The sequence below is a fragment of the Rhinolophus ferrumequinum genome, chromosome 27 (genome assembly GCF_004115265.2).
Source record: "Rhinolophus ferrumequinum isolate MPI-CBG mRhiFer1 chromosome 27, mRhiFer1_v1.p, whole genome shotgun sequence".
NCBI lineage: Eukaryota > Metazoa > Chordata > Mammalia > Chiroptera > Rhinolophidae > Rhinolophus > Rhinolophus ferrumequinum.
In genome coordinates this window covers 10,215,833-10,243,236 of record NC_046310.1, presented here as the reverse complement: position 1 = coordinate 10,243,236, position 27,404 = coordinate 10,215,833, and the positions used below count along the sequence as shown (strand labels likewise).

The 27,404-nt window shown below is 35.7% G+C and overlaps 1 protein-coding gene across 1 annotated transcript; it reads right to left on the bottom strand.

Moving 5' to 3' along the window:
* On the bottom strand, positions 1-27,032 carry LYPLAL1 (lysophospholipase like 1). Its single transcript, XM_033099825.1, has 5 exons — positions 26,905-27,032; positions 21,173-21,272; positions 12,026-12,195; positions 1,060-1,175; positions 1-335 (listed from the first exon to the last, which is right to left on the bottom strand). The coding sequence occupies exons 1-5, from the start codon at positions 26,996-26,998 to the stop codon at positions 96-98; spliced, it is 720 nt and encodes a 239-aa protein (XP_032955716.1). The 5' UTR covers positions 26,999-27,032; the 3' UTR covers positions 1-95.
* Between the last annotated feature and the right edge of the window lie 372 nt (positions 27,033-27,404).

Below are 27,404 nucleotides of genomic sequence, written 5' to 3'. Positions count from 1 at the left end.
TTAATATTTTAATTATCACTGATCAAGTTATAATTTGGCAGTAAACTTTATTTTTCACAAAGACATTACATGTATATTAACATATCAATCTTGATTCACTCAATTTGCCTTTCTGTTTCTCCCGGTAGTTTTGTAAGAATCCAAGACTTCAGCTTTTCTAGTTCACCTTTGCTTAGTTCATGGTAAACACCTGGCAAACTGTGAAACTTTGTGCTCACTCCTAGAGATTTTAACATGGAGTTTGTCTCTTCACCCCAAGAATGAAGAACTAACTCATCTGCAGTACCATGGCACTGAAATAATTCAGGGCGTACACCATCACTTTTCTGAAGAGCCTAGAGAAGGATATAAAAATGGAAACGTTTAAGAAATTCATTTAAGAACATCATTCTTGGAAATCAGAGATATCAGGAAAGTTCCAATTTTACCAAAGCATCAATATTTAGAGGGAAAAAAGAGGCAGTGGTGGTGCTGTCTGAGGGGGCCAGCACCCCCTCAGTGGTTGCTGGTACCACTTTAGCTGAGTTGTACCTGCATTTACTCCATAGAGGACGGTTTCAAAAATGATCAAAGCATTTCCTGAAGAAACTGTGACTTGGGAAGACAAACCTCTTCATACAGAGGGGAAGGAGGAAGGAACACAGAGCTAAGGTACAGTCCAGAGAAAAATTACATTCTAGTTCTCATTCCTACATCAGCTGTTTCTGCTTTTGGTAATACAGCTGCAACACTGTAATGTATCATATTCATAAATAAGGATAGTGCTGCAAAACTAGCTATAACTATCTATAGGTTTAACATACATAAAGGATACAGATATACCACACATGTATTGTTTTTATCCTTTTCCTTATGACACCTTGCTTAGCAATATTCTTTGTACAGGGCATTTCTGGAACTTGAATAACCAGCTGTAATTAATCGCATAACTCATTTGGCCATGAATTCCCAGAAATGCTCTGTGCATCAATTGTTGTTACTTATCAATTTTGTTTTAGTTTCAATGTGTGAATATTTCATTATTATATTATTATTATTATTTTTAAATCTGGTGCTTACCTGGTAAACAGCAGATGTTTTATTTAGAAAACTAGAAAGAGCAAAAACTCCTGCCACATCGTGATGATTTCTATATGCTAAGTGCATAGCCATGCAGCCTCCCATTGAAAATCCTCCTAAAAGTAAAAAAGCACTTATCAGAAAAAGCAGAATACATGCAACAGTAACTTAAAACAAGATATAGCTATGCCAGTCTTCCATACATATTTTTAAAATACTTGGAGACCTTTAAAGAGATAAAGTGCTGCAAAGTTCTTTAGTCTACTTTAGATCTCACAGAACAAGAGTAAGTAACACGGTCCCATTTATGTCATCGCTGGTAAAGACATTTGTAATAAAAAGAGCTAGAATTGAATAAAGAAATCATGTTCATCGAGTAAAAATACTTATAATTCAAAATACGAGTCATGATGTATTATTTAAATTTCTAATGTTTTCTTATATTTTGTTTATACGTGAGTCTTCACACTGCAACTAGAGTTAATAACATGTATCTTTTCTCTTATTTGCCAAATTATAAGCTCCAGGAGGACCTATGTTTCTAATGCCAGCCGTGTAATAGATGCTTAGTGATCTCTGAATTAGGAAAAGATAATCAAAAATCTGGTGAGCTAGTTAAAACTTTTTTGGATATTATTTTGAAATCTGACTTATGGTGGTATAATTAAAACATATATACATAGATCAACTTATAAACAAGTTTTAAAACACCAATTAATTCATTTGACAAACCGTACTGTCTTTTATGTGCCAAACACAGTGCTAGTCACTGCAGATTAAAATCTGTGGTCCCCATGCGCCCTTGGGCAGCACGTTTACCAAAATACATGGACCCTTGTGTTCGAGGGGGAAACAGAGACATCACAGAATATGGAGACAGGTGCCTGATGTGACACAGCAGAGAGGGTGGCCCAACTTCGATGTCGTAAGGTATTCCCAGGTTGAGTGCAAGTTAACAGACAACTAATGCATATTTTGTGAGAAATCTAGAAAGTAAATCACATAGCCACACACTTGCAGAAATATAAAAATATACTTAGGTGTAGAATTCAGATCTCTTAATTTTAGTCTCCTGCTTTATTTCAATTAACAGAATGTAAAGCTGAGCCCTTAGAGACCATACATTTGAATTTACTACAATCTCCTTTTATAAATGAAAGGAACTGAGTCCACAGGACATTAGGTGACCTGCTTAAGGCTGTACCCCTAATTTCAGTTGTAAAGCTAGGACTTTTGTAATCCAGGTTGCTTGTAACAGTTTAATGTCCTCTCTACTATCTGCTGATATTTATTAAAACAGAACTACTTGATCTGGGGCAGGCTCATAATATTATTTTGGACCCAGCACATTAATATATGAGTAAAGATTACCAGCCTTGGGAAGTTCAGATGTTAAAAAAATGGCATAATATGTAAATAATTACAGTGCATGGAAATAGTCCATCTGTGGTTTTCAACAGACCTTGTTTCCCGAAAATAAGACCTAGTCGGACAATCAGCTCTAATGCATCTTTTGGAGCAAAAATTAATATAAGACCTGGAATTATATTATACCATTCTATACTTATTATATTATATTATACTATATTATATATATTATATAAGACCCGGTCTTATTACAGTATAATAAGTATACTATAATATATACTATACTATAGTATAGTGTATAAGTATAGTATACTTATTATACTGTAATAAGACCGGGTCTTATATTAATTTTTGCTCCAAAAGACGCATGAGAGCTGACTGTCCGGCTAGGTCTTATTTTCGGGGAAACACGATATCAGAAGGAAATAACAGAGTCTCATCAGCAGCAGTTCTCACCATGGAGGAGAACTGAAGGACTCTTTCAAAATAACCCCATCCCACATGCAGATACACATACATCTAGTTAGAAGCTCATGCATAAGTTTGGCAGGAGAGGAGGGAGCATAAATATCTTAAAATTGTATGTAAAATTTGCATCAGACTCCCAAAAAGCCCCGGGTTAAATTATCTATTTATTTGTGCATTAATAAATCTTTGACATGCCCCATTAAAATATGAAGAGCTTACTGTAGGCAAGATTATTTCATTTCCAGTAAAATTAGATGTCTGAACAAGATTTCCAGGGTTTTCATCAAGTTTTAAAACCTATTATATAAATGCTTATTAATCGCTTGTAAAGGTTAAAACAGCAAGGACTTTCAAAATTTACAGTTATTGTCAATGCTACAGAAGTCTACTTTTAGCTCAGGAGTAAGACTCCGTATCTGTCGGAATACGATTTTAGTCTCCCTTAAAGTTCACTGGGCAAATGCTTCCTTCTGCTGCCTTCATCTCTGCCAATCTCCCCTCTTTTCACCATTTACTTAACAAATGAATTCAAGGTTGCTTATAATCGAACACACTGTTAACAATAAAACTACATCTCTAAAATGAGGGGAAATGTGAAGGAAGGAGAGATGAGGCTGGGGAAAGAATGGTGGATCAAGAAGAGACAAAAGAGAAAGAGAGGCACAGACCATAATATGGGGAGCACCATTATTAGGGGTGTGACTGGACACTGAACTGCTTTCCTGTATCAAGGCAATATTCTCTAACAGAAGGAACCAGAACAATTCGTACTAGAAACTTTCATAGCATTGAATTCCTGGGTGGAATTTATCGAGTTGATCCTGTGTAAACCTAACATTCAAAATCAGACATTTTATACACAGCCACTTCCACTACTGACTCCTCTACAGAAGTCTAGGACATAAAGATGTAACATTCACTAGACTCTAAAAGTTCATGTGAGCAGGGATTTTTGCCTGTTTTACTCAGTGATGTGCCTTCCTTATGCTCAGAACAGAGCCTGGCATACAGTGCCTGGTGCTTCATACTTATTGGATAAAGGAACAATGTCAGTTGCAGTTCCATCAGAATATTTCTGCAAGGAGAAAATTTTACGTCATCAGGACATGTCACTTTTTGGTGATCTATCTTGATATAAAGGTAAAGCTCAGAAAATGAAGGAGTGGATGGTTGGTGTGTCCCAGGCCAATGATTCCTGAATCTGGTCCCTTAAAGTTCGACTGCTAGACTCAGCCCCAGCCCCACTGACACAATCTCAAAGCCCATGTCTCATTTTTAAAAGCTCTCGTACCCATGAATCGTTATCTATGAGGATCACAGCCTTAGAAAAACATCAATAGCTACAGGCAGACAATTCAAAATTAAGTATAATGGGTAAGAAAAAAAAGTGAAAATATGATCATGATTTAAGGGAAATCCATATGCTCTAGGAATGAAGTTTTTATTTTTTGGAGAAATTCAACAGCTTGAATTATATTTTTGCCAAACGTACCCAATGAACATACTGAATGTGACTAGTGTGACTGAGGAACTAAATGTTTAATTTTATTTGCTTGTAACTAATATTAAACTTAAAAACGATTAAAATAGTTTAAATTGAAATAGCAGTATATGGCTAAAGTAGTATATAGCTAAATCATATTGGACAATGAAGTTCTAGATAATCTAAGCTGCACCACAGATTGAAAAAATCATTTAAAATTCGTAAATGGAGTAAAAAGAAAATTAATATTTCATAAAAAGATAATGTTGAGTCTAAGATCATTAAATGTAATCTTTTCATGCGAAAGTATTTTTTTATAAATCACATCACAAAAAATAGATTAGTAAGCAAGAACATTTAAAAAGTGATTTTAAAAGCATACCTATTGAGAACATTTTGCACATTAAATTCCCCGCTCCATCATTTCATTTTTTATTGACCAGGGTAATGTAATCACTTTATGTGGTTTCACAGGCCTCTCGATGGCCCCAGCCTAACAACAACAAACTAGGAAAACATTTTCCCACATATGAAATGTCATTATGAACAAACCTAAATGAATCCTGCAAACATTTCACCTCATGTTCAATTCTCGTAATTTATAAGGAAGAAAAATGTACTCATTGAAATCTTATTATTTACAATTTTAATGTAAGTCCCTTACGCATTTATGATATTGTGAGGTAATCTGCAATCTCTCATCCGCCATCATTGACAATAAAATCACCTTCAGCATCGGACACTACTATGAAAAGGGACTTTGTGTATTTTTTTCTAACAGAAGAAAATGTAACACAAAGGACTAGTTATTTGAATTCACTTTCCATCGAAATATCTAAAATGCAATATAAAATATACTGGTCAATAAGTAAATACCAAATAGTAAACTCATTGTAGGTAATGATTATAATGTATATTTATAGTTGCTGGCAAAATATTAAAACGTCAGGGGTTAACATTTCAACATACATTTAAGATTAACAAGATGAATAAAATATGTTAAAAAAATAATAAACCTAGCTTTTACGAACTCTTTAAATAAAATAAAACAGAAACAATGTATTAAAAAACTATACTGGGAAAAATAAGCTAATCTATCTGAAAAAAAGTCCAGAGGAAAAAATACTTACAATTCATGTTTGACATCAATTGAATAGGATTTTAAAAATATAATTAAAAAATCCCCCCTCGTTCCAAATTTCAACAATTCTTCCATTTAATTTATGCATTATAATTATCCTACAGACTGAACTGTGCTAGTGTCAAAATATTTGGGTATATTTATTCATATATTTTTCTCTCCTACAAAATTTACAGGATAAACAAAATATTTATCATTTTCTATGGCAAGCTGTTTGAACAGCAGTCCCACACCTTTAAAGTTCTGACAACTGTTGTTGAAGACACATCATTTGTTTAATTATGACATATTCTGTTTTCCCGAAAATAAGACCCAGCCGGACCATCAGCTCTAATGTGGCTTTTGGAACAAAAATTAATATAAGACCCGGTCTTACTTTACTATAGTATAAGACCAGGTCTTATCTAACATAATATAAGAGTGGGTCTTACATTAATTTTTGCTCCAAAAGATGCATTAGAGCTGATGGTCTGGCTAGGTCTTATTTTTGGGGAAACACAGTATAAGTTAAAAGAAAGTAGAAGAATGCTATCATTCTTAAGTTTTCGCTCCAAGAAAGAGCTTCAGAAGAAACCTGTATAAGATCAGGACAAGAAAGCCTGGCAATTCTGGTGCTAGGTTTCATCTTGGTAATTCCAACTATCATTTTTATTTTAAATCTTATAAAATTAATATATTTAGTTAAACCCACTGTGCAAAGTGTTTCCACCATACAGACAGAAATAAAATGAGTCATCCAAAATCTCAATGGTCATACATAATTTTGACATGTTTTTTAAAAATTCATTTTAACAGTTAAACACTCTAAACGTGTAATACCTTACTTTTTATTTCATGTAATAAAAGCAAGTCTTTCTGATTTGAGAGACTCTCAACAAATTCACAAAACTCCATAATTAATTTTTTATTCACTGAACACATACTTACTAAATGCCTTTATGTGTATATATGCAGTATTTGGTCGTTATATAATATTCGATTCCCATAACCATTTTTCTCGTGATGGGTATTTAGAACATCCATGTAAATCACTCAGGTGTAATTCCAGAAGCACCTGACTATCCCTGCTTCAAAATCCTGATAGTGTATGCTCATATTATCAAAATTCTTATAACCCGGTCAGATCATGTGTCAGGTTCTATACATCCCAGATCAAAGTCAAACCTAAATTATATCAATTTTCTCTTAACAACAAATTATCACCACCTAGTGGCCAAGAAAGGAATCTCATCCGTACAACGTCCTTGACTAAGTCAGTGGATCTGGGTTCTAGTCCAAACTCAACTCTACAACAACAGCCAGTAACCTCTTTGAATTTTGTTTTCATCATAACTGAAATGAGAATAGTAATTTCCTATTTTACCTATTACAAAACTCAAGAGAGAGACTATATATGAAAACAACTTGTATAATTTAAACACTAAAATATAAAACATTATGATGTATCCTGGTGATTTAAAACCTGTCAAGAGTAATGTAACTGTCAACCATTTTAGTCGTATTACTACATTGTATGTACCTTTTGAGCACAACAGTACACACAAGAAAAATGATACACATTTTCCATTTCGATTTCTCACATTGTACAGAAAATACCAGAAGGAAAATGGAGGGTTTCAAGACAGACATAAACAGAGGCAGACTGTACTATGAAGTATGCTTTCATTCTGCACACTGGACACTCTCAACATATTAATGAAACCAGAAGATGGTGGGATAATGGAATATTATTAATAATGTTCTCAGAATACAGGATTTGAACCCAGGTTTTATGAACAATTATATTGCCAACATTCAGACAGTAATTTAAAAGTCACTATTTTATTGCCAGTGTTTCCCTTTTTTATATACCCCTCTGTAGAATCATGTGTGGTATGAACATATAAAACTAAACAAACTTCTTACGTCTGATATTCCGAACGTAGAGTGAGGAGTCACAGATGTGTCCAAGGAACACACGGTCACTGAACATGTCCTGTTCACCTAACCCTGGGACAGGTACAGTGAACCTTTGGCCTAGTTCTTCCTAGCTAACCAAAATTTATGTTTTTCATTAAGCAAGCAATATATCTTCGTGATGAAAACTAAGAAGTGAAGGATGTGTTTCCACAGCTAACATCTGCAGTCAACCTCAATGTCCCTTATGTGTCGTCATCCTTACGTTCCCACAGTCTTGGAATGGTGTGTGTGTTAGTCTTTCATCATTTTCCTGGACCTACTGCATTTGTCGTCTTGCCATTCCCCTGGTGTTCACACTGGCTGCGATCTTAATGTTAGAGACAAGGGTTCCAGGAGCACATATTATGTAATATTAAATCAGAAATGTTGTCACATAGTCAATATATAAACAAAATCAATAAGCATAACCATTTATGTACTTATTATCTCCATTTTTTCAGTCTTACAAGTTTCTAGTTTTTCCTCTTATAATTATTATTTTTTTTAAATAACCTAACCTCACTATGGTGTATGTGTGTTTAGTAAACACTGTGTAGGATCGCAAATGCATGTCCCTTTTAGTTCCCAATGAATCCCTCCTTCATTAAAATGTTATGAATAGCATTTAAATCTTACTTAACTTAAAACGTACTGTAATAGACATTGTACAAAAGAATAAAAATCAGTAGAAAAATATCAAGCAGGAACTTCTGTTTAAATCATTTGTGAGCAATGAAAAAGAATAGGAACACACAGCATGTACCCTCCCTGAGAAAAAATAAAACAGCTGGGAGTGAAGAAATGAGCTACCAATGAGTCTGAGTGGCAGTATTGGTCCAGCAGGCCCTTTTTGGTATCTGGGGTCACCATGAGGTGGGTGGAATAAGGATTATTTAATAACAACAAGAAAACATGTTCAAGATTACGTGCCAGGCACAATTCTAAGTATTTTCAACAAACTAATTCAATTGTCACAACTCTAAAGATGGGTCCCATTATTATCATTCAAGCACAGAGGTTAAGGAGACTCTCTACCTACAAATTGGTGAATCCAGGATTAGAAACCTGTAGTCTGAGTCCAGAGCACAAATTCTTAACTGCCACACTGCCATCAGTTACATTAGTGCATTTGCAATTTGATTCGTAACTCAGGGAATGCATGTACAAATATTCTAATATGTAATAGTCTAATACTACTTCTTGTGCCACCTTTTGAAATAAATGAGAGATTCAGTTAGATCACAAAGACAAATAACTACAACAAAAAAATCCCTACAGAACTAGAATGCTATTTTCTTTATACATTAAAAGCTAACCTCTGTGAAGAATCCAGCATAGAAAAAAGGAGGTAATATAACGCTTTGTCACAGCGTTAAGAGGTTAAAATCATGTGTATTTTGGGGCACATGTTTTAACTCTACAGAACTGTTATTGAAGATTTATGTTCATGGACTAGTTCACTAATAATACAGGTTAACAAGGACAAACAACCTTGAATCTGCACTTCTGTGGTCTTTTTTCAAGCTAGGGAAGAGGCTTTCTAGAAGTTAGCTTATCTCACAAATTCTTATATACATTTTAGTGATTTTGTAATAAATTTCAAATTTCATGATTTTATAATAATAGTTTATAAAACTTCCAAAATTAAAATTTTGTTATTATTAAATAGCTTTGATAAAATACTGACCATTTTACCGACAGCTTTACAAATAAGCGTATCCTTTAACAAGATTGTCTTGGTATTTTAAAAGACAATTAAAACCTTTCATGATATGGTAGAAAAAAAAGAAAAGAAATTCCAGGTGAAGCAAAGAACTAAATGTAAAATAAATAAATAAATATGTAAATAAGTAAATAAATAACATTATGGAAAACCAGTAGAAAAATCTATTTGAATATTTAGCCACGTTCTAAAGAAAGCCTTTCTTAGACTGAGAAATTATTTGAAAAAAATCAGAAAAGATGAATAGACAACTGAGAAATGCTCTCTTGTGTCAAAATACAACAAACACAATTGGAAGGAAAATAACAAATTAAGTGCAGATTAAACACAACGTTTTGCTGATTTTTTGCAAAGGTTTTTCATGTCAGTATGTATTATTCACTGAGGATGTCCACCTGTACGGACATTCTAATAGAGGAGGCAGAAGTATCAGTGGGCATAATTTTTTTGTAAAAAGCAATTTGACAACATTTATTAAGAGTCTTAAAAATGTTCAGTTAAATGGAAGAACCATGGGCTTTGAAATGAAGTAAACCTAGATTCAGAATTCTGATTAGCTCTCTGACGTTACAACAATCCATAGTTTCTTTTCAAAGATAAATGAGAGGAAGTAACTGAAAGCTGTGGGGAAGGGTGATGAGGGGACAGAAGGAGAGACAAGTAGATGGCAGTTACAACTCAGGGTGATCAATGCTTTAACGTGTGAATTGAGAGTACTAATTCGAATATTTTCCACTTTTTATGTATAAAGATTTTGTAGTTTTATGTGAAAGCAATTTCTTACCCTAATCTTTTCTTTTCCCACTCATCACATTACTTTAGGATCTCATTACCTTATAATGACAAATTCAGTAACTGGTTTTTCCACATCCAACTTCACGTCTCTTCACTTACGCCTTCTGCCAGAATAATTTTCCTAAAGCACAGTTCTAATTAACTATACGACTCAAAGACTTTCTCTAATCATCCCTCACTAATTACCTATAGAATGAAGGATAAAAGGGAAAACAGACAATTTATTGAGAGCCTAGAATGAACCAAGTATTTTACAGACATCATCCGCCAGTAAAAACAATGTATTATTATTCCCACTTTACAGATAAGGGAGCAGCAATTCTGTGTGATAATTGAGTGGTGAACCAGCTAGGCACTGGGAGACTTTAGACTGGAACCCATTTCTTTGTCGCTACCCATTACGCCCTCCAGCCTCTTGGTCCAGTAATGAGTCAAGGCGTTTTCCGTTCAGACCACCGACCTTCTGCTAAAACTACATATAATGTCCGGACAGACAAAAACAAGCACTACTTTTTCCACTTCTATGCACTGTTCATCTCATTCTCTATGCCTAACCTCTGTACTGCAATAGTTAAAACTTTATTTATCTATGCATCGCAAAACCTCAAATGCCCCTGCTACCTTCCTATTCAACTCTCCTCTAATAGCCTCAAGTACATGTGATCTTGTCTTCATCTAAATTCCTGTGGGACTTAGTTACTTAAATCATCAATTCACTGCTCCTCCGCATCGGCTCTGTGCCAGGAATTGTGATGGGTCCTGGGAAACAGTAAGAGACACACATGCTCTCTGAAGAGCTGTTCATTCTGTAGCTTGAGGGTACTCATCCCTGGCTCACTGGCACTCATACACTTGTCACTGTAAAGCACCTCATGGGCTCTTCCAGGTTGTAAGCAACTATGAGCCCGATCCTATGATTTAGCCATGGTCACACTGCCCATGTGACATTGCCGGTCACACTGGAAGAACGCAGAAAATATTTGGCAGATGGCTGAATGATGGACTCAGTCATGCATTCACACATTTTGAATTCAATCTTGCCATTATGTTGCATAATCCATCCCCTAGGCTGAGCTGGGTGCCCTTTCCCAGGCTCTCCCCAGACTCCCTCAGAATGTCCTGTATTTATCTCTGTTAGGGTTAAATATAGTTGTTAGATGCCGTACATAGAAACAGTTAAACACTGAGGAGGAAACAGAAAAGTGATGCCACTGGGCTGGAGGGCACACTGCTTTTCACTAACAAACGTGGAAGCTGAAGGCAAGGCAGACGAGACTTCATCATAACAGGTCGCCTCTCAACTCAGTGAATAAATAGTTCAGTACTTCAACAAACGCAAAGGAAGTTAATTTACCTTAATTCTGTCAATAAAGTATTTCAATGTGCATCTTAATATTTTGAACATGAAATACTTTGCTTTATAATTTCATTGTTAAATAAAACTCATTATAAATAGTTATATTTACAATATCTTCTGTATCAGTTACATTCTAAATAGCCAATCTCATTTTGCATCTATTATAGAGATTTTATAGTTTATGTATTTGATGATTACAGAAAATGGTATTTAGTAGAATAAAGAGATTATATAAAGGCACATTATATCCCCTTGGAAACAGAGTTTGCTAAAGATGTTGAACAAAAGTTTATAAAAAATTCCTTATTCCTGTGATATTACCTCTGAAGTATTTACTGTTCATGAATTTGATGTTATATTCTAACATCATAGCAATAATAGTTTAAGCATATTTATAAAACTTAAGCCAATTAAAATAAATTGTTTAAAAAACTGAAATGAAACATCTCTTAATAGAAAATTAAACATGAGATTCTCAAATTGTTATTATTAAAAAGAAAGTGAATTAAAGTTTCACGAGCTGTTGTTAATAATTCTAATACCTTCGAATCCCTTAATATGTAAAGTTTATTTGAAACTATGAACAGGTCAAAAAATAGACAAGTGGTTCTAAATAATATTCCAAGTAAAGTGTAATGCATAGAATCAAACACAAGTGGAAAAAATTAAATTACCAACATTTAAAGGTCTTACCTACTAATATCCTATTCTTGTTGATGCCAGTTTTTACTTCATCATCAATCAGGTCTGTCAGCACTTGACACATCACATCAATTGATTCAAGGTGCTCTGGGCAGTCATTAGATATTTTAAATCTGTCAAACCATACATTGGAGATTCCACCTTTCAAAGGAGTATATGGCCTGTTTAAAACCAACCAACCAACCAAAGATAAATAAAGGGAATTACATTAAAATGGATGTTTTAATTTCTAAAACATTAGTGTTTTGAATAATTTTCATTTCCTCCAAGTTGGGTGTTAAAAAATTCATATTAAAATCATCCCCATGCATATTGCATTAATTCATCTATACTTTTATTGATTCCATTAACATTATCCACTGTATCAAAAGGACCCAACAATCTGTGAAGATCTGTCCTTGGGCAGCATCCAATCTTTGGGACCAATGGGTGGTACTGAAGGGAACAGGAGAACTACACCCTAATTTTTCTAAGTTGATCACAGCACACCAAAATAAATGGGCACCCACTTTAGGAGCCAGGAAATCAAGAGGTTTATTTTGGAAAGTTTCTTAGAGAAACTGAAAGAAATCTGGAAACAAAAACTCATGTACAGAGAATCTTTTGTTTATTTACTAAACTAGAACCATGTGATAAACATTACTTTGCAACATGCTTTCTAAAATTTGAATGTATATTTTGAATATCCCTATTAGACAGAACATAAAAACTTAATTTGTTCCTAGTTTATGAAGATACATGATATTTTGCAAATATGGGAAATTGTATATATGTGTGTGTGTATGTGTGTGTGTTGTTTTGATATTTTTCATCTGAATCTTATTTATTTGTACCTTTCCTCCTCTCCACGCTTACACGCCCCACATCTTGGCCCACACACCAGGTAAACCATTTTTATGATCTAAAATATACCCTTGAATGTTTTTCTTGTACACACATTAAAACATATATCTTTACAGGATATTTTTTAGAGCACTATTGCTTTTCAAAAATCAAAGAGCCTATTTGATTTATTTATGTGCCTTTTCTCCTTTAAGAATACCTCATGGAAATCCTTCCATCTGATTTAGTTCTAGCCCACCCTTTTAAAGGGCTATATAATCTTATGATAAAGATGTTCCAAAGTTCAGTCAGCCATTCCCCTACTAATGGGCATTTATTTGGTACTCAGTTTTTAGCCACTAAAATGCCTCATTAAACATTATTGGTACATATTTTTATGTACATATTTTTGTATACACATTTTTACATACTGGAACTTTTCATTCCTATGAAGCACAGTCCAAAACCAGGACTGGTGGATTGAAAGATATAATTTTTATCTTAATAGATGTTTGAAAGTCACTTCCCTAAAGGCTATAAAAATTAACATTTCTACAAGAAAAGTAAGAGAACATCATTTTCGCCCACAGCCCTAATAGCAATAGGTGCTAATATCCTTTAAAGTATTACCATTGAAGAGTATTAACTATAATTTTAAAGTCAACTTTATTAAGGAATTGACATATTTAAATTACAGATTTTAAGTATATAGTTCAAAGACTTGACAATGTAACCACCATATCCACAACGACATACAACATTCCCTTTACCTCAGAAAATTCCTTCATACCAAGAATTCCTGTTCACTTCCCAGGCCATCAGAGTCACTTTATCACTACAGATGAGTGCTGCCTATCCTAGAATGCTGCAGAAATGAAATGACTTATTCATATCATTTGCTATTTTTTTCTGTTGTGGTTTTGATTTTTTTATTAGTTTAGAAAAGCATTTTATTATTGACACTTAAATAGTTGTCATTTGTATTTTAAAATATACTTTTAAAAATATAATTTTATATGTTGATATTATGTATTTAAAGTTTTTAAATCAGATAAAAGACTATACATTTCATATAATCTGGCTTAAAAAAAAAACCCTAAATTTCTGTGTCTCCTGATTCATTTAAAAAGCTCTTTCCAATCCATATATTTTAACAATTGGAATCCAAAATTTATTCTAAGAGTGTTATTTTTGTTTTTACATTTAAGTCTTGAGTTTTTCTGGAATTTTTTTGTACGTGAAGTGACCTAAGGGTTCAAATTAATCTTTTTTCATATGGATCGTCAATTGTGCCTGTACTTCCATTAAAAAAACAACAACCAAACTTACCTTTTTCCACAAAGGCAAAATTCCATCTTTGCCATATATTTAATTTTATAGCTCTGAGTTATCTAGTCTCCCTCAACCTAGGTTCTGTGAGAGAATTACGCCCTAATGCCTAATACATACATTACAAAGGGTGCCAAAAAAAAAAAAAATATATATATATATATACACACACACACACACACATTTTAAGAAGGGAAAAAACTGTATTAAAATTGTAATACTCAATATATACCAATAGCAAAAGATGAATACAAGTCACGTTTGACTTTTGCAATGACAAGAGGTGCTCAAAGTGGTTACCATCAGTGTAATTTTAATACAGTTTTTTTTTCCTTTCTTAAAATGTGTAAACCTTTTTTTAGTACCCTCTATATATATGATGAGTAGAATTTTCTCCATTGCATCTAGAATGGTACCAATTCTATACTAGCCTTGGGAAAATTAAGAAAATAGTTACTCAAACCACTTTTTTGTGTCCTGTGACTCAGCTGAAGAACACTAGTTGAGAAAGGCTCTATTTTTTGTTGTTGTTGCTCTACCGATCCATTTAACTAACTGTTAGGATCACCCTGACCGTAGTACAGTGGTTTTGGAGAATATTCTGAAGTTGGGCAATGCAGTTCCGCCTCTACCTGTCATCATCACCCACAGTCTCCTTCTCAGACTTGTCCTGCTTATTCTCAGACATCCATTCTTATTTATTTATCCACGAAATTTATCCAATACTCAGTAAATTTTAAAATAATTTCAAATAATTCTCCTTAAGAATCCTTGTGGGATTGTAAGTAATATTGCGTTATTGTCTGGAAATGTACCTTTCATGACATAAACGTGAGAGGAGGGGAGATTTCTGCAGACTGAGCTCTTCCCAGGATCTGCCACACTCTCATCCTCAGCTCAGGCTTCTCCTGCATTGTTCTCTAGACCCTCAATGGGTGCACCCAACATAAAATCCTGCACCAGCTCTTCACGAGGACTCCCATGGAGCCTACAGTCTCCTTTGTTTCTGCAGGCCTTCTGACCTCAGAAGCTGCTTTGCTCAAGAGAGGTAAATAAATTAAAATCAGAAGGGGAGAGAAGACAGAAAGCATTTAAGCCTCTCACCTCCCAGAATGCCTTTCTCAGGATTAACTTTCTTAAAGTTCTCTGAAAATAAAAACAGGTGCTTTCCACCTAGTATTAATGTCACTGTCAGGCAAAATGAAATTCCAAACTCTATTCAATTTGTCACCAAAACCACAGTGATCTTCTGAATGAAAACTGAACATACTGCCCCCTTTAAAGCAGAATACAACTCTTACTATCTTGAATTATTTCTACTTCCCTTTTCATTTTATTCTGCTATTTCTCTAAGTGTTTATTTGTCTGGCTAAGCACTTAAATAAGGATGATATCATAGGCTAAGATATGAATCATTCTGGGAACTCAGCCATTAATAGAAAAAAATGATATTCACTTAGCTTTTGGTCTCTGACAGTGCCTTACTTAATTAGCGATAGATGCTCCATTGAGGTGGAATTCCAATGTAAGTTTTACTAATATATAATAGTAGCTTTTTGTTCTCTCTAAGAAAATTAAAATTCTGTTCAAAGGAGATAACTGGGAAATTTTAATGAGGAAAAGAATAATTTAGAACTCTTTTGTTAAGAGCACATAATTGAGAATGCTAACTCTTAAGTTGTTAAAATAACATAAAGCATAATAGTAAGAGGGTTTTTTAAAGCAGCTAACAAACTGGTACACATGTTATACTCATTCACCTTCTTCTTCAAATAAATCACTTTATTAGCTGGTATAAAACAGCTCAGACATTACCACAATAAATAAATATGTTTGGCAAAGAACAACTATGTGCCTCCTAAATCAATCAATCAATCAAACCATTACACATTGGTAAAATATTAAGCTGGAATAAAATGGGCAAGGTTAAAAAAAAAAAAAAAGAGTTGACATTCAGCCTGATACCACGTTCTGTTTTGATCTCTGTTCCCTAAAAATCATAAAATCAAAAGGTCACTCAGATGACATCATCTGGCCCCAGTCTTCCTTTCTGTTGTCCTTTCATAGCGGTCCCCTCAGTGTTCACATCACATTTCCCTCTTGGTTTCCTTCAAACAGGACAGTCTCACTATTGATCCAAGAGCTTTGCATGTGCTATTCCCTCTACCTGGAAGGCTCTTTGTCACAGTGATACATAGTGGGCTCCCACTGATCACTGAGGTCTCAGCTCAAATATCACGTCTGCAGGGGAACCTTCTTTGATCCTGCAATTTAAAGTATACCTCCCTTTAACCCTACAATGCACACACGTTTCTTCTCTATCCCGTTACCCTACTTAATGTCTTAACAGAATTTATCACTATTTGAAGTTAATATATTTAATCTCTCTCTCTCTCTCTCTCTCTCTCTCTCTCTCTCTCTCTCTCTCTCTCTTTCTCTCTCTCTCTCTTTCTTTTCCATTTCTGTGAGTTCCCTGTGAGTGGAGACTTTACCTATTCTACCCCCCGTGCCAACAACAAGGATTTGTTGAACGATGAATGTCAATAATCACTTGTGTCACTTGGATAATCTGGGTCGGAAAGCAACAATAGAATATCTAAAATTGTTTTATTTTGCTGTGAATAGCTTTTGACTTTAATTCTTGTAAAATCCATATTGTGATGTCTAGGAAAAGGTCAAATTTTTCTCTCGTTGCTTTTGAAAAAAAGCATGTTTCGAAGAAAACAAGTTTTTATGTACTAATAAGTATTTAAATGTGCTCTTTAAAATACTTCACAAAAAAGTAAAACTATTTCTTCAAAATAGCTGTTTTTAGCAGGGCTCCTTACCAGTGAAGTGTGCCTGTAGCACAGATCTACTGGTATCAGAAGAGAGATCCCTAATATCGTGCTGCAGATAGAAATCTTAAGTGATAGAATCAAGATGAATTCATTGCTTATTGCACCGAAAACAAAAAGGCCTGACCCTGTTTTGGAATACATGTTTAATGAAAAATATAAGCATGCACTTAATGTGAAAAAAATAGTGAATCAAGAAGTAGAGACACTAATGCAAATTTTACTACTTTTAGAATTTTCAAAACACCAAGAAAAACTATATATCATCATATAAATTATTAATGGCTTGTTAAAAAATTGTTATTTTTTAAATGGAAATTCTAATAGTAAACTCAAACCAAGAAAACCTCTAATTACAAATACAATTCAAGTATGTCATTGAAATAAAAATCTTTATTGAGCACTTTGGTTAAATAGAGTCCAAATTAACATAATGAAAAAAATGAAGCAACATTTTCCATTTAAATCAACACAGCAAGCTAATTGCTGACTTTTATTTAATATGCCCCTAACTGAGTTGATTAAAAACATCTATTAAATAGGGTTGAGGAAAAGAAATACCTTATAGCCCAAAGTGGCAACTTAACAATTTAATTAAAACACACTGATATACTGTAACAGACCACAACTGGGTAAATATAATAGACTACTTTCTCCTCTTAAATTCTTTCAAATATGTATGCCTGTCGAAAGCAAAAATTGTAACCTTATTTGATAGTTTTCAATGTATGTAGATGACATACATATGACAACTATAACATAAAGAGGGGAGGATAAAGGAACCTGTATGGTTGTAACCTTCTAATAGGTAAAAAGTTTGCTACATATCTTGTAATCCCTAAAGCAATCAGGAAAAATATAAGATACACGAAAATAGAGTATTACAAAAATTCAAATAATCCAAAAAGAAGTTGGAAAGGGAAAAGAGAAAAAAAAGTACTAAACTTAAATTCAAACATATTGTTACATTAAACGCAAATGGTCTATACAGGTTACTTAAAAGACAGGGACTATCAGATTAGTTAAAGAACAAAACAAAGTCCAAATACATGTTGTTTATAAAAAACCCACTTTAAATATAATGATATAAATAGGTTAAAAGTAAAAAGATGGAAAAAGACATACGAGGTAACACCAATCAAAAGAAACCAAAAGTATGAAAAAAGATGCTATATAAACAGTAAATATAGGAAAGCTGATATATATTGTATTATTATTAAACAAAGTATACTTGAAGCTATTACTAGAGATAAAAACGAACTTTTTATCAAATAGAAGTAGCTATTCATGGGGAAGACAATCGCCCCACACAGGCATGCACCTAATAATAATACCAATGTCACTTAAAAACACACACAGAAAACTGTTAGAACTAAAGGAGGAAACAGACTAATCTACAATCACAATTGGAGATTTTAATGCCCACTTTTCAGGACTTAATAAAACAACTTAGAGAAAGAATGACTAAGCAAATATAAATTTGAGCAATACTATAACCACCTTCAACTACTGACCTTTATAGAATTCTCTATATAAAAATGCACATAGTACAGTCACCAAGACAGACCAGGTGCAAGACCATAATATAAGTGTCAGTCAATATCAAAAGGCTGAAATTGTACTGAAATTTTCTCTGATCAGCAATGAGATGTAAGATGAATGAACACTACAAAATCTTCAGTCAATGGAGATATGATTCATATTTGAAAATTAAAATATTTTAGATCTTGTAATTTTAAATTATATATTGAATTAAGTTTCTAATTGTTCTGAGAGTCTGAGACATCTGGAATTAAAACTTGGTGATGTCTGCACCTCTCATAAAACAACAGAAAAATCATTTCACAGTAATGTTGAAATACATTTTCAAATATGACAAAACATTAAGTCAGTCTTGCTTGTTACACTGTTCATTAGATCCTTTTCAACATTTGGAAAATCATTAAGTCAAAGATTTGCAGCCATTGGTAGTCCTTGATCAATGATATTTGATATCCAACATGGAAAAGGACCAGTGAAATACAGCAGAGTTACAGAGTGTAAAAGTTGCTGAATATTTAGCACAATATACTTTGTTAGGTCAGTTGAGGGTTCTGATGGTTATTTTTGAAAGCAATAAGCATATTTTGCAAATTTACTTAATTTGTATATTAGTAGCAAACTAACAGGCATTATTATCCTTAATTACATATGTTTTATTTCACTGTTTTATTTTATGGGGCCTGATCAAGATAGAGGCCTGAAAAATAATATTCTACAACATAGATAGACCCTATTTACAGCAAAAACATATATATATATATATATATATATATATATATATATATATATATATATACACTCTTTCTGAATATTGCTGAAAAGCTCTTGAGTTCCAGAATAGGAAATTGCAAATTGCACTGAATTGTGAGATCTTTATTTCTTCATTTTAGGAATCTTAGAACCAGTGAAAGCAGGAAAGCAAAATTTTACAACTCTGTGTTCACAGGAGTAAATTTGAGCTGAGAAAGGCTTTTGAAGGAAAAGGGAATTTTGTTTTTAATGTTTCTGACCTAGAAATTAAGTCTAAAAATAAAGGAAGCCTAGTACAAAAAGACCTGTTCTTAGGTGAAATCTCGACTTTCTTTTTCTTTTTTCTTTTTTGTATTGAATCAAAGACAATAATACCATTCATATTTTAATTACCTCAGATGTTTTTCTAAAATATAAACAGCTGACCCCACTGCAACATAACGGAGAAACAAGACTAATCATCTAGTATGTGTGGGATGGAGGTGTAATTTAAAGCAGAGTTTCTCATCCAAGGAGCCATTGAGATTTGGGCCTGGATAACTTTTTGTAGTGGAGGCTGTCCTGTGATGTGTGGGATGTTTAGCAGCATCTCTGGCCTCCATCCACTAGAGGCCAGTAGTCTTTTATGTTGTTTTTCCTCCCAGACACCAAAAAGGTTTCCCAACATGGCCAAACGTTCCCTGAGTGACAATATCTCTGCTTAAGAAATGATTTAAGTCATCTCATTAAAAAAACAAACAAACAAAAAAATCTTACAAGTTCAAGAACTACAACTCATGAGAAATTTTAGTAAAAATGATCATCTGATCTAGAACAGTGGCCCCCAACCTACTATAACGGGAACTCCTTTTTCAGGTCTAACACTATGCCGTCCCTAGCCACCCACATACAGCTATAGAGCAATTAAAAACGTAGCTAGTGCGACTGAGGAACTGAAACTTAATTAATTAGATCCAAATTGACATGTGCTGTACATGTAAAATACACATCAGATTTCAAGGATTTGGAATGAACAAAAGAATGTAAAAGATCACTTTAATAAGTTTGTATTGATGACATGATGAAATGATAATATTTTGGATATATAAATACTCCTCCTCAACACTAAGTTAATAGAAAAGTAAACAAAGCATTTGCATAAACACACAGTGTGCCTCATAAAAATAAACCAAGAACAGATAATGAGACATCAGATTGGGTTGCATAGCTCAGCACATTATTTCGCTTACACGAAAAAGGATTTGCATACTCCAGTTTAAAGCATGTCTTCAGAATAAGAGACTATGCGGATGCTAATTGAATAATTTTTAAAAAAGCAGTTTGACTTCAAAGCCACGCCAATCACATCACTGTGCATCTCCAGGTTGTATGATGGAAATATGTATCAGTCAATTCTGTATTCCTACTCTTGTTTACCGATTCAAACAGCTTCACAATAATTCTCAAACCTTTTAAGTATAGAACGAATGCCACAGATCTCTAGTCCAGAGATTATGAACTCTGGGTTAGAAATTATTAAAAAGATTTTGCTCGTTGAAATTAATAGTTTCTTTTTGGGATGAATGGGGAGAAAAGAGAGTTTGAAAGAGGAGCGATCTGTAGGCCAGAGGAAGCCGAGTCCTACAGGCCAAGGAAAGCTTTATTACAAAGAGGGAATAAATTACTCACCTGGCAAAACCTGGCCCAATAGTGTAATTGCCACACACACACACACACACACACTTCTGGAAATAAAGTACCCCAATTTAAAATATTTTAAATACAGAATTAAGCTTAAAGAACATCTGGCAGGTACACCTATTTATATATGTTTTAGGCCACAAAGTTATACTGAGCAGTGACATCAACTACCACATACCTGGCGGGAGCTGTTGGGTAGATAACTTTTATGTGTTGGAATGCTAAATCTTGATTTAAAACCTCCTTGATCCACCTTCTCAATCCTTTTCCAGAATCACCTGGTGAATCAAAAAATCGAGACTAAGATAAAACATTTTTACGATACAGTGTATTTAAAAGCAGTCTATAAGCTTCATGTTGCACAGAGGATGGAACAAGGAATAAAAAATATATATACATAAAAATAACTATACAGAAACTGATTTATCAATATGAATTAATTGACCAAGCATCAATAGGTAGGAATAATTTTGATTGTTTTTCTCCTAACTTCACCGTTGATCACTTTAAAAGAATTGTTTAAGCTTGAGTTTTAAGTTTCCTCATTTGTTTAAAGGGTATAATAGGGACAAATGAAGTAAGTCAATTTTTCTAAACAAAAAAATTCTATTTTTTCTGACTTTAAACACTGTCATTTCTTATCTTTATTCTTAGAAATGATAAATTCCTAAAGTGCTTATAAACTTTTCTGGTTGCAACAGTCTAAAACAATTTTCTTGGTTAAAATAATAAAATCCTTCAAAAGGGGTATTCAGCATACTTTTATTTTTAACTTAAAGAAATTAGAATTTAACTTTGATAACATTTTACATGACCTAAAATAAAGATTATATATTCCAAGGCTGAAAAATAACCAAAATTCATGTAAGAATTCATGTGTGTACTTCCATTAAAAAAAAAAAAAATAGGAAGGAAATATAGGTCCAGTTCATGAAGTGCTGAAGAAAAAAATTTAAAGGTAACAACTTAAATTTTTTAATCAACCAATTCATGAGGACATCAATTCAAAAAATAGCTACTGAATATCTATTGTCTTGGGCAGGAGCTCACTGCCAAAGGCAGTGATGGCAGGGGGAGGGGAAGAATCAGATCTTTATGGTGAGAATCAGATCTTAGTCAAATAACCATCCACCTAAACGGAAAGACAACTATGCCCACTGCAAAATGAGACACGGGCTGCACAGGCTTATCATATTCAGAACTGACCCAGGTAAAGAGTTCAGGGATGACGTCACTAGAAGACAAGCTCTGCAAGGCAAGGTTCATTTTTGTGTTTTATCCTGTGAGATATTGCTTCATGTAACCTAGAACAGGACTGACACAAACTGGGCATCCCATAGGTGCTAGGTGCTGAATGGTTTGAACTGAAATCCACAGGAGGGCGAAAAGTGAAGCGCAGACGGAAAGAGCATCTCAGACAGCACACGGCAGACGCTAAGACCCTTTACAGGAAGGAGCAGTGTGACATCTGAGAACTAAAACATGGGAGATGAACAGGGAATGCAAGATGAGCTGAGACACTCTTTTCAAAATAACTGCAATAGAGAATTTGGCTGTCTTTGTCCCCAGCTCCCGAGGGAACCTGTAAATCTTTAGAACTTCCTCAGGGATTGAATTGTCTTTGTTACTCATAGAAGCGCCCTCAAACCACTGCACCGTTTCTGCTAAGGAGATGACTCAGGATGGGAGGTGGCCAACCAGGAAGGGCGATCATGTCATCAGAAGATGGGGCTTTGAACAATGATGTATCAGTCTCACCTCCAGGGAGTAGAGGAGGCTGGAGATTGAGTTCAACCCCAAATCAATCATGTCTACGTAACAAAACCCAAGTAAAAACCCTGGGTAGGAAGCTCGGGTGAAATTCCCTGCTTGACAATCAATATTCTTTTGAGTCCTGTCATACCTCAGTATGGGGAGGGTAATGCATCGCTGAGGATGACAGAAGATTCAGGTTTAGAACCCTCCAGGCTTTTCCCTATGTGTCTCTTCTTTTGGCTGGTTCTCATGTGTATCTTTATGCTATAGTAAAACTGTAATAAGAAACACTGTTATAATAAAACTGTTGTAAAAAAAAAAATGAGGCGAGAGAAAGTGTGGGGAGCTGACAAACCCTAGGAGCCTGAAGGGTGGTATGCTTCTAAGCGTCACTCTGCAAGCTGTGTGGAGACAGAACCGAAGGACAAAAGATGTGCTGGAGGTCAGTTAGGTGGCTCCCGGTCAAGTGACAGAGTAGACCACGGTAACAGCAGAAGACAGAAATAGGTACTAGAGGTAAGTAGGATAAAATGAACAGACATTAGCGATAGATTAGTTAGGAGGGGTCCATGGTGAAAGCTTTTAAGGACGATGGTGAGGTTTTTGGCCCGAACAGTTGGGTGAATAATAGTACTACATGGACACGGAGACAGGCAATCATGACGCAGAAGGTCCATCCATGCTAAGGGTCGGGCATCTCTCTGTAAGGCACACAGGGCCCTACACCTGGGGCTGAGCAAACTACAGCCAGCTTGAAGACATAATCCAGGTCCATAGAGTCACATGCTAAGAATGGCTTTTACTTTTTTAAGGAGTCATTAAAAAAAAGTAAAAGACAGAATGGAGAAAAGGGAAAGGAAGGGGAAAAGAAAACTCTGTGAGATATTTTATGTGACCCACAGAACCTAAAGTGGTTCCTCTCTAACCCTTTACAGGAAAAGCATGCCTACCCCTGCCCCACACGACCTGGATACCAGGACCCTCTTGGATATCCTCTCTGACTCCTCTCACTCCAGGAACACTAGCCTTACTGCTGGTCTGTGAACACGTCAGGGGACCCACCCAGGCCCTTGTCCTGGCTTTTCTCTTCTCTGTAAGTCTACCCCAGTGCACACATCATGCACTCATTAAATCCAGCTGCTGAAGTGTCAACTTCACAGCGAGGCCACTTGGATCACCTGATTTAAAACTGTAACCCCCATACCTCCCATCCTCCTTGTCCTGCTTTCCTTTTTGGACAGAACTCACTATCTTCTACTACTATATACCATTTGCTCCATTAGAACGTAAACTCCACGAGAGCAAAGACTTTTGTTTGCTTTGTTCAATGTATACCCAGAGCCAGGAACACTGCCTTATACGTAGTGGCCAACTAATGGATATTTCTTGAATGAATGGATTAATGAATGAGTGATTACTACCCAGTTGGATAAACATGTCTAGCACTCGATGGAGACCTAAAATGGAACACACCTTTGTGTCACCTGTATATAGGTAAAAATATAATCCATGGGCTTATGTGGAGTTTAGCCCAAGGAAAAAAATGTAGGACCAGAAGAGGACCTAGGACCAAATTTTGAGGAACCTTAACATTAATGGTCAGATAAGAGGAGAATGAGTCTGCAAAATAAACCAGAAGGAGCAAATAGGGGTAGAAAGAACTGGGAGAGTGTTTCAAGAAAGCTGAATGCTGCTGACAGTTCAAATAAGAGGAAGACTGAAAAATGTCCATCACATTCAGCAACACAGAGGTTATTGATAACTTGCTGAGACTTACTATAAGGGGAGAAAGATATGCAAAGTTTGGGCCTGTGTGAACCTTATAAGCTTAGTGTGGATTACAGACATTAAATTAGGTAATTACAAATATGAATACCACTGAAATGAGAACTAGAGCATCCTAAGGAAACATATAACAGAGTATATTAATCTAATCTGGGAAGCTGAACAAAGCTAAGTAAACTATCATTTGTTTTTATCATCCTGAAAAAAAGGTACTTCTTTGGCATTTTAGTAGTAGGAAAGGCTCAAATTAAGTTGGCTATAAGTAACATACATTCCCACTTGTTCTCCTATGGCTGCCATACATATTCTAGAAAAGAATCTCAGGTTTTTAACATTAAAAAAAACAACTAAACCTGCCTCTAACCACTCTCTTTCAACCTTCAAAAGCAAAGCTGAATGCTACAAAACATCCATCCCTCCAGTCACAAAATCCCCCTTTTAAAAAGCCAGCACCTTATTCCAAGAGTATGGTAAAACTATTAAAATTGGTTTGCCCATATTTGGATGAACTAGAAGCCAAACACATATTAAAGTCTAATGTAAAATCATACTCCTAATCAGAATTGTATTTCCTAAAATGGAGATCTAAATACACAAAAAATTTCATTATACTTGCATAATTGGCAGAATTCTTTGTTCAAAGTACAAAGGGAATATATATGTGTGTGTATATATATATATATATGTATACACACACACACACACTCTTGTATGCAATGTACAACTCAGTTTCAGAGATATACAGTTACAAGTTATAAAAATGTCATAATTTGAAATTGAAAAGGGTTTAAGAATAGTTACTTTGCTAAGCAAAGTGGTCCAGGAAAAGTTTAGGAGTATTTCCTAAAAACATTGTAAAATAATTAGCTTACTTATTAAAAGGAGTATGGTACTGGGGAATTTCTGGGTGCTTATAAATGAATGAACACCCTTGGATCCCTGAACAGTACTGGCAAGGGTCACCTAGTTGTAAAGCTTCGCCGTTATCTTAGACACCTCACCTAAGTCTGTCAGTCAAGTCTTTTTCCCTTTCAACATTGTGGGCACTTTTCTTCCCTATTTCCAAAACGACACATCCTAGTTCAGAATGTTTTCACCCTTCTCCATCCAGAACACTGATTTTGGAATCGGATGTGGGTTCAAGTCCCAAACCCACCACCACTTACAGTAATAGCCAAGTGACCTTGGGCAAGCCGGTCAACCTATCAAGACTCGTTTTCAAATTGACAATACTTCCCACAACTGCCCAGTGCCAGGGCTCCACCGACTACCTTTCCAACCCCCACCATCTTCTTTAAGCCTACATATACATCTCAGCTCACAGACCACTTTCTCTGCTAAATCTCACAAGCTCTTCATCTTCCACATGCCTTAATAAGCCTAACCAGTTTTTTCCTCACAATTCCTTGGCAGTAAATCATGCACCATCGTGTGATCTCCCATCCACTGCTGACTCAAAGCAACTGAATTGTTTTTTTTTTAACTTTAGGTAGGCCCCCTGAGGACACTAGCTACATCTCATTTCTTTAATACACATTTCTTAAGAACTTACCCTGGGCCAAGCACTAGGGATGCAAAGATTAAAACAAAGGTCCTTACTCGTGAGGAGCTCAAGATCCAGGGGAGAAGACAGGCGTAAGTCATTACGGACGAGTTTGAGAAACGCTATTAAGCACAGGTTACTAAGGGCAGATGTGGAAGGAGAAAATCTGCTGGAGACTCAGACCTGGCTTTGTGCTACATACTTTGGGGTGCTTAATGACAGGAGAGGGTTAAAGGGGAATAAAGAAAGGGGAAGCAGGAGAGAAAGGCAGGAAAGCTCTGGCACCATGCTTCATAGTAAAGACATAACTCGATAATTATTATTTAGCTGCGAATCTCAACTGCCTACTTTAGCATGGGAGACTGCAGAAAGAAATAGCAAATAATCCAATGCGGCTGAAAACTCCAATCACCAATAGCTGACCCTGAAAAGTCCTAAATGATTTGTCTGGTAGAGGACTTACCTTACTAACTTGCTCTGTTTAAACTTGGGGGAGGGGGAGGGGGAATAGCCAGGGTTGCACAGGAGGGAATGTTGTGGGTGGAGGGCGGGCCGAACCCCGGGACACACAGGCCGGAAGTGAGGGCGGTGGGCCAGTGATCGCAAGATAGAAAAAAAGGGAAGACAAGGGGGGGGACGGCTGGGGACAGTTTACCATGCTGCCCGTGTGTCCGCAGCCGCGGGGCTACCGAGGAGAGAGCCACCCTCTCCGAGATCACCTGGCCCCATTGGGGCCCCAGGCCTCCTCCACTGGGGCCACACTGGGGGGACCCAGGGCAGAATGTGTCCCAAGCGGCAGAAAACCAGGATGTAAAACTGGAATCCACCTGAGCCGTGCAGGAAAATCAGAGAGGCGCTGTGCCTCCCAGTCGGCGACACCATGCACCGCTGCAGGCGAACTGATCCAGCCGCAGCAGCCATGGCTGCCGCCCCGCTCAGAGCTGTGGAGGCCCCGCCCCTCCGCCGCCCTGCGTGACGGCGCACGTACGGCCGCCCGCCCGCAGGGGCGCGCCTGGAGGAGCGCATGCGCAGGGGGCCTGGCGCTGGCCTGCCGGGGGGAAGCTTAGGGCTGTTCTCGCTCGTTACGCTGTGGGTTTGTGTTTGCTGAGAATGGGTGTAGGCAGAGGACAGCTTCCCTAAGGCCAACGAAATATGTATTCGCTCTATGATTTCTAACTGCAACCCTAAACTCAAGATTACCTTTTGTTGGGAAAAATGTTGGTGTTATTATGTTTAAAATTTAACAGATATGACCATAGTTTACCTTGTCCTTTCAACAGGATGTTTGTAGCTATTCCTATGTGGGATAAGACGGCTATGTAATAAC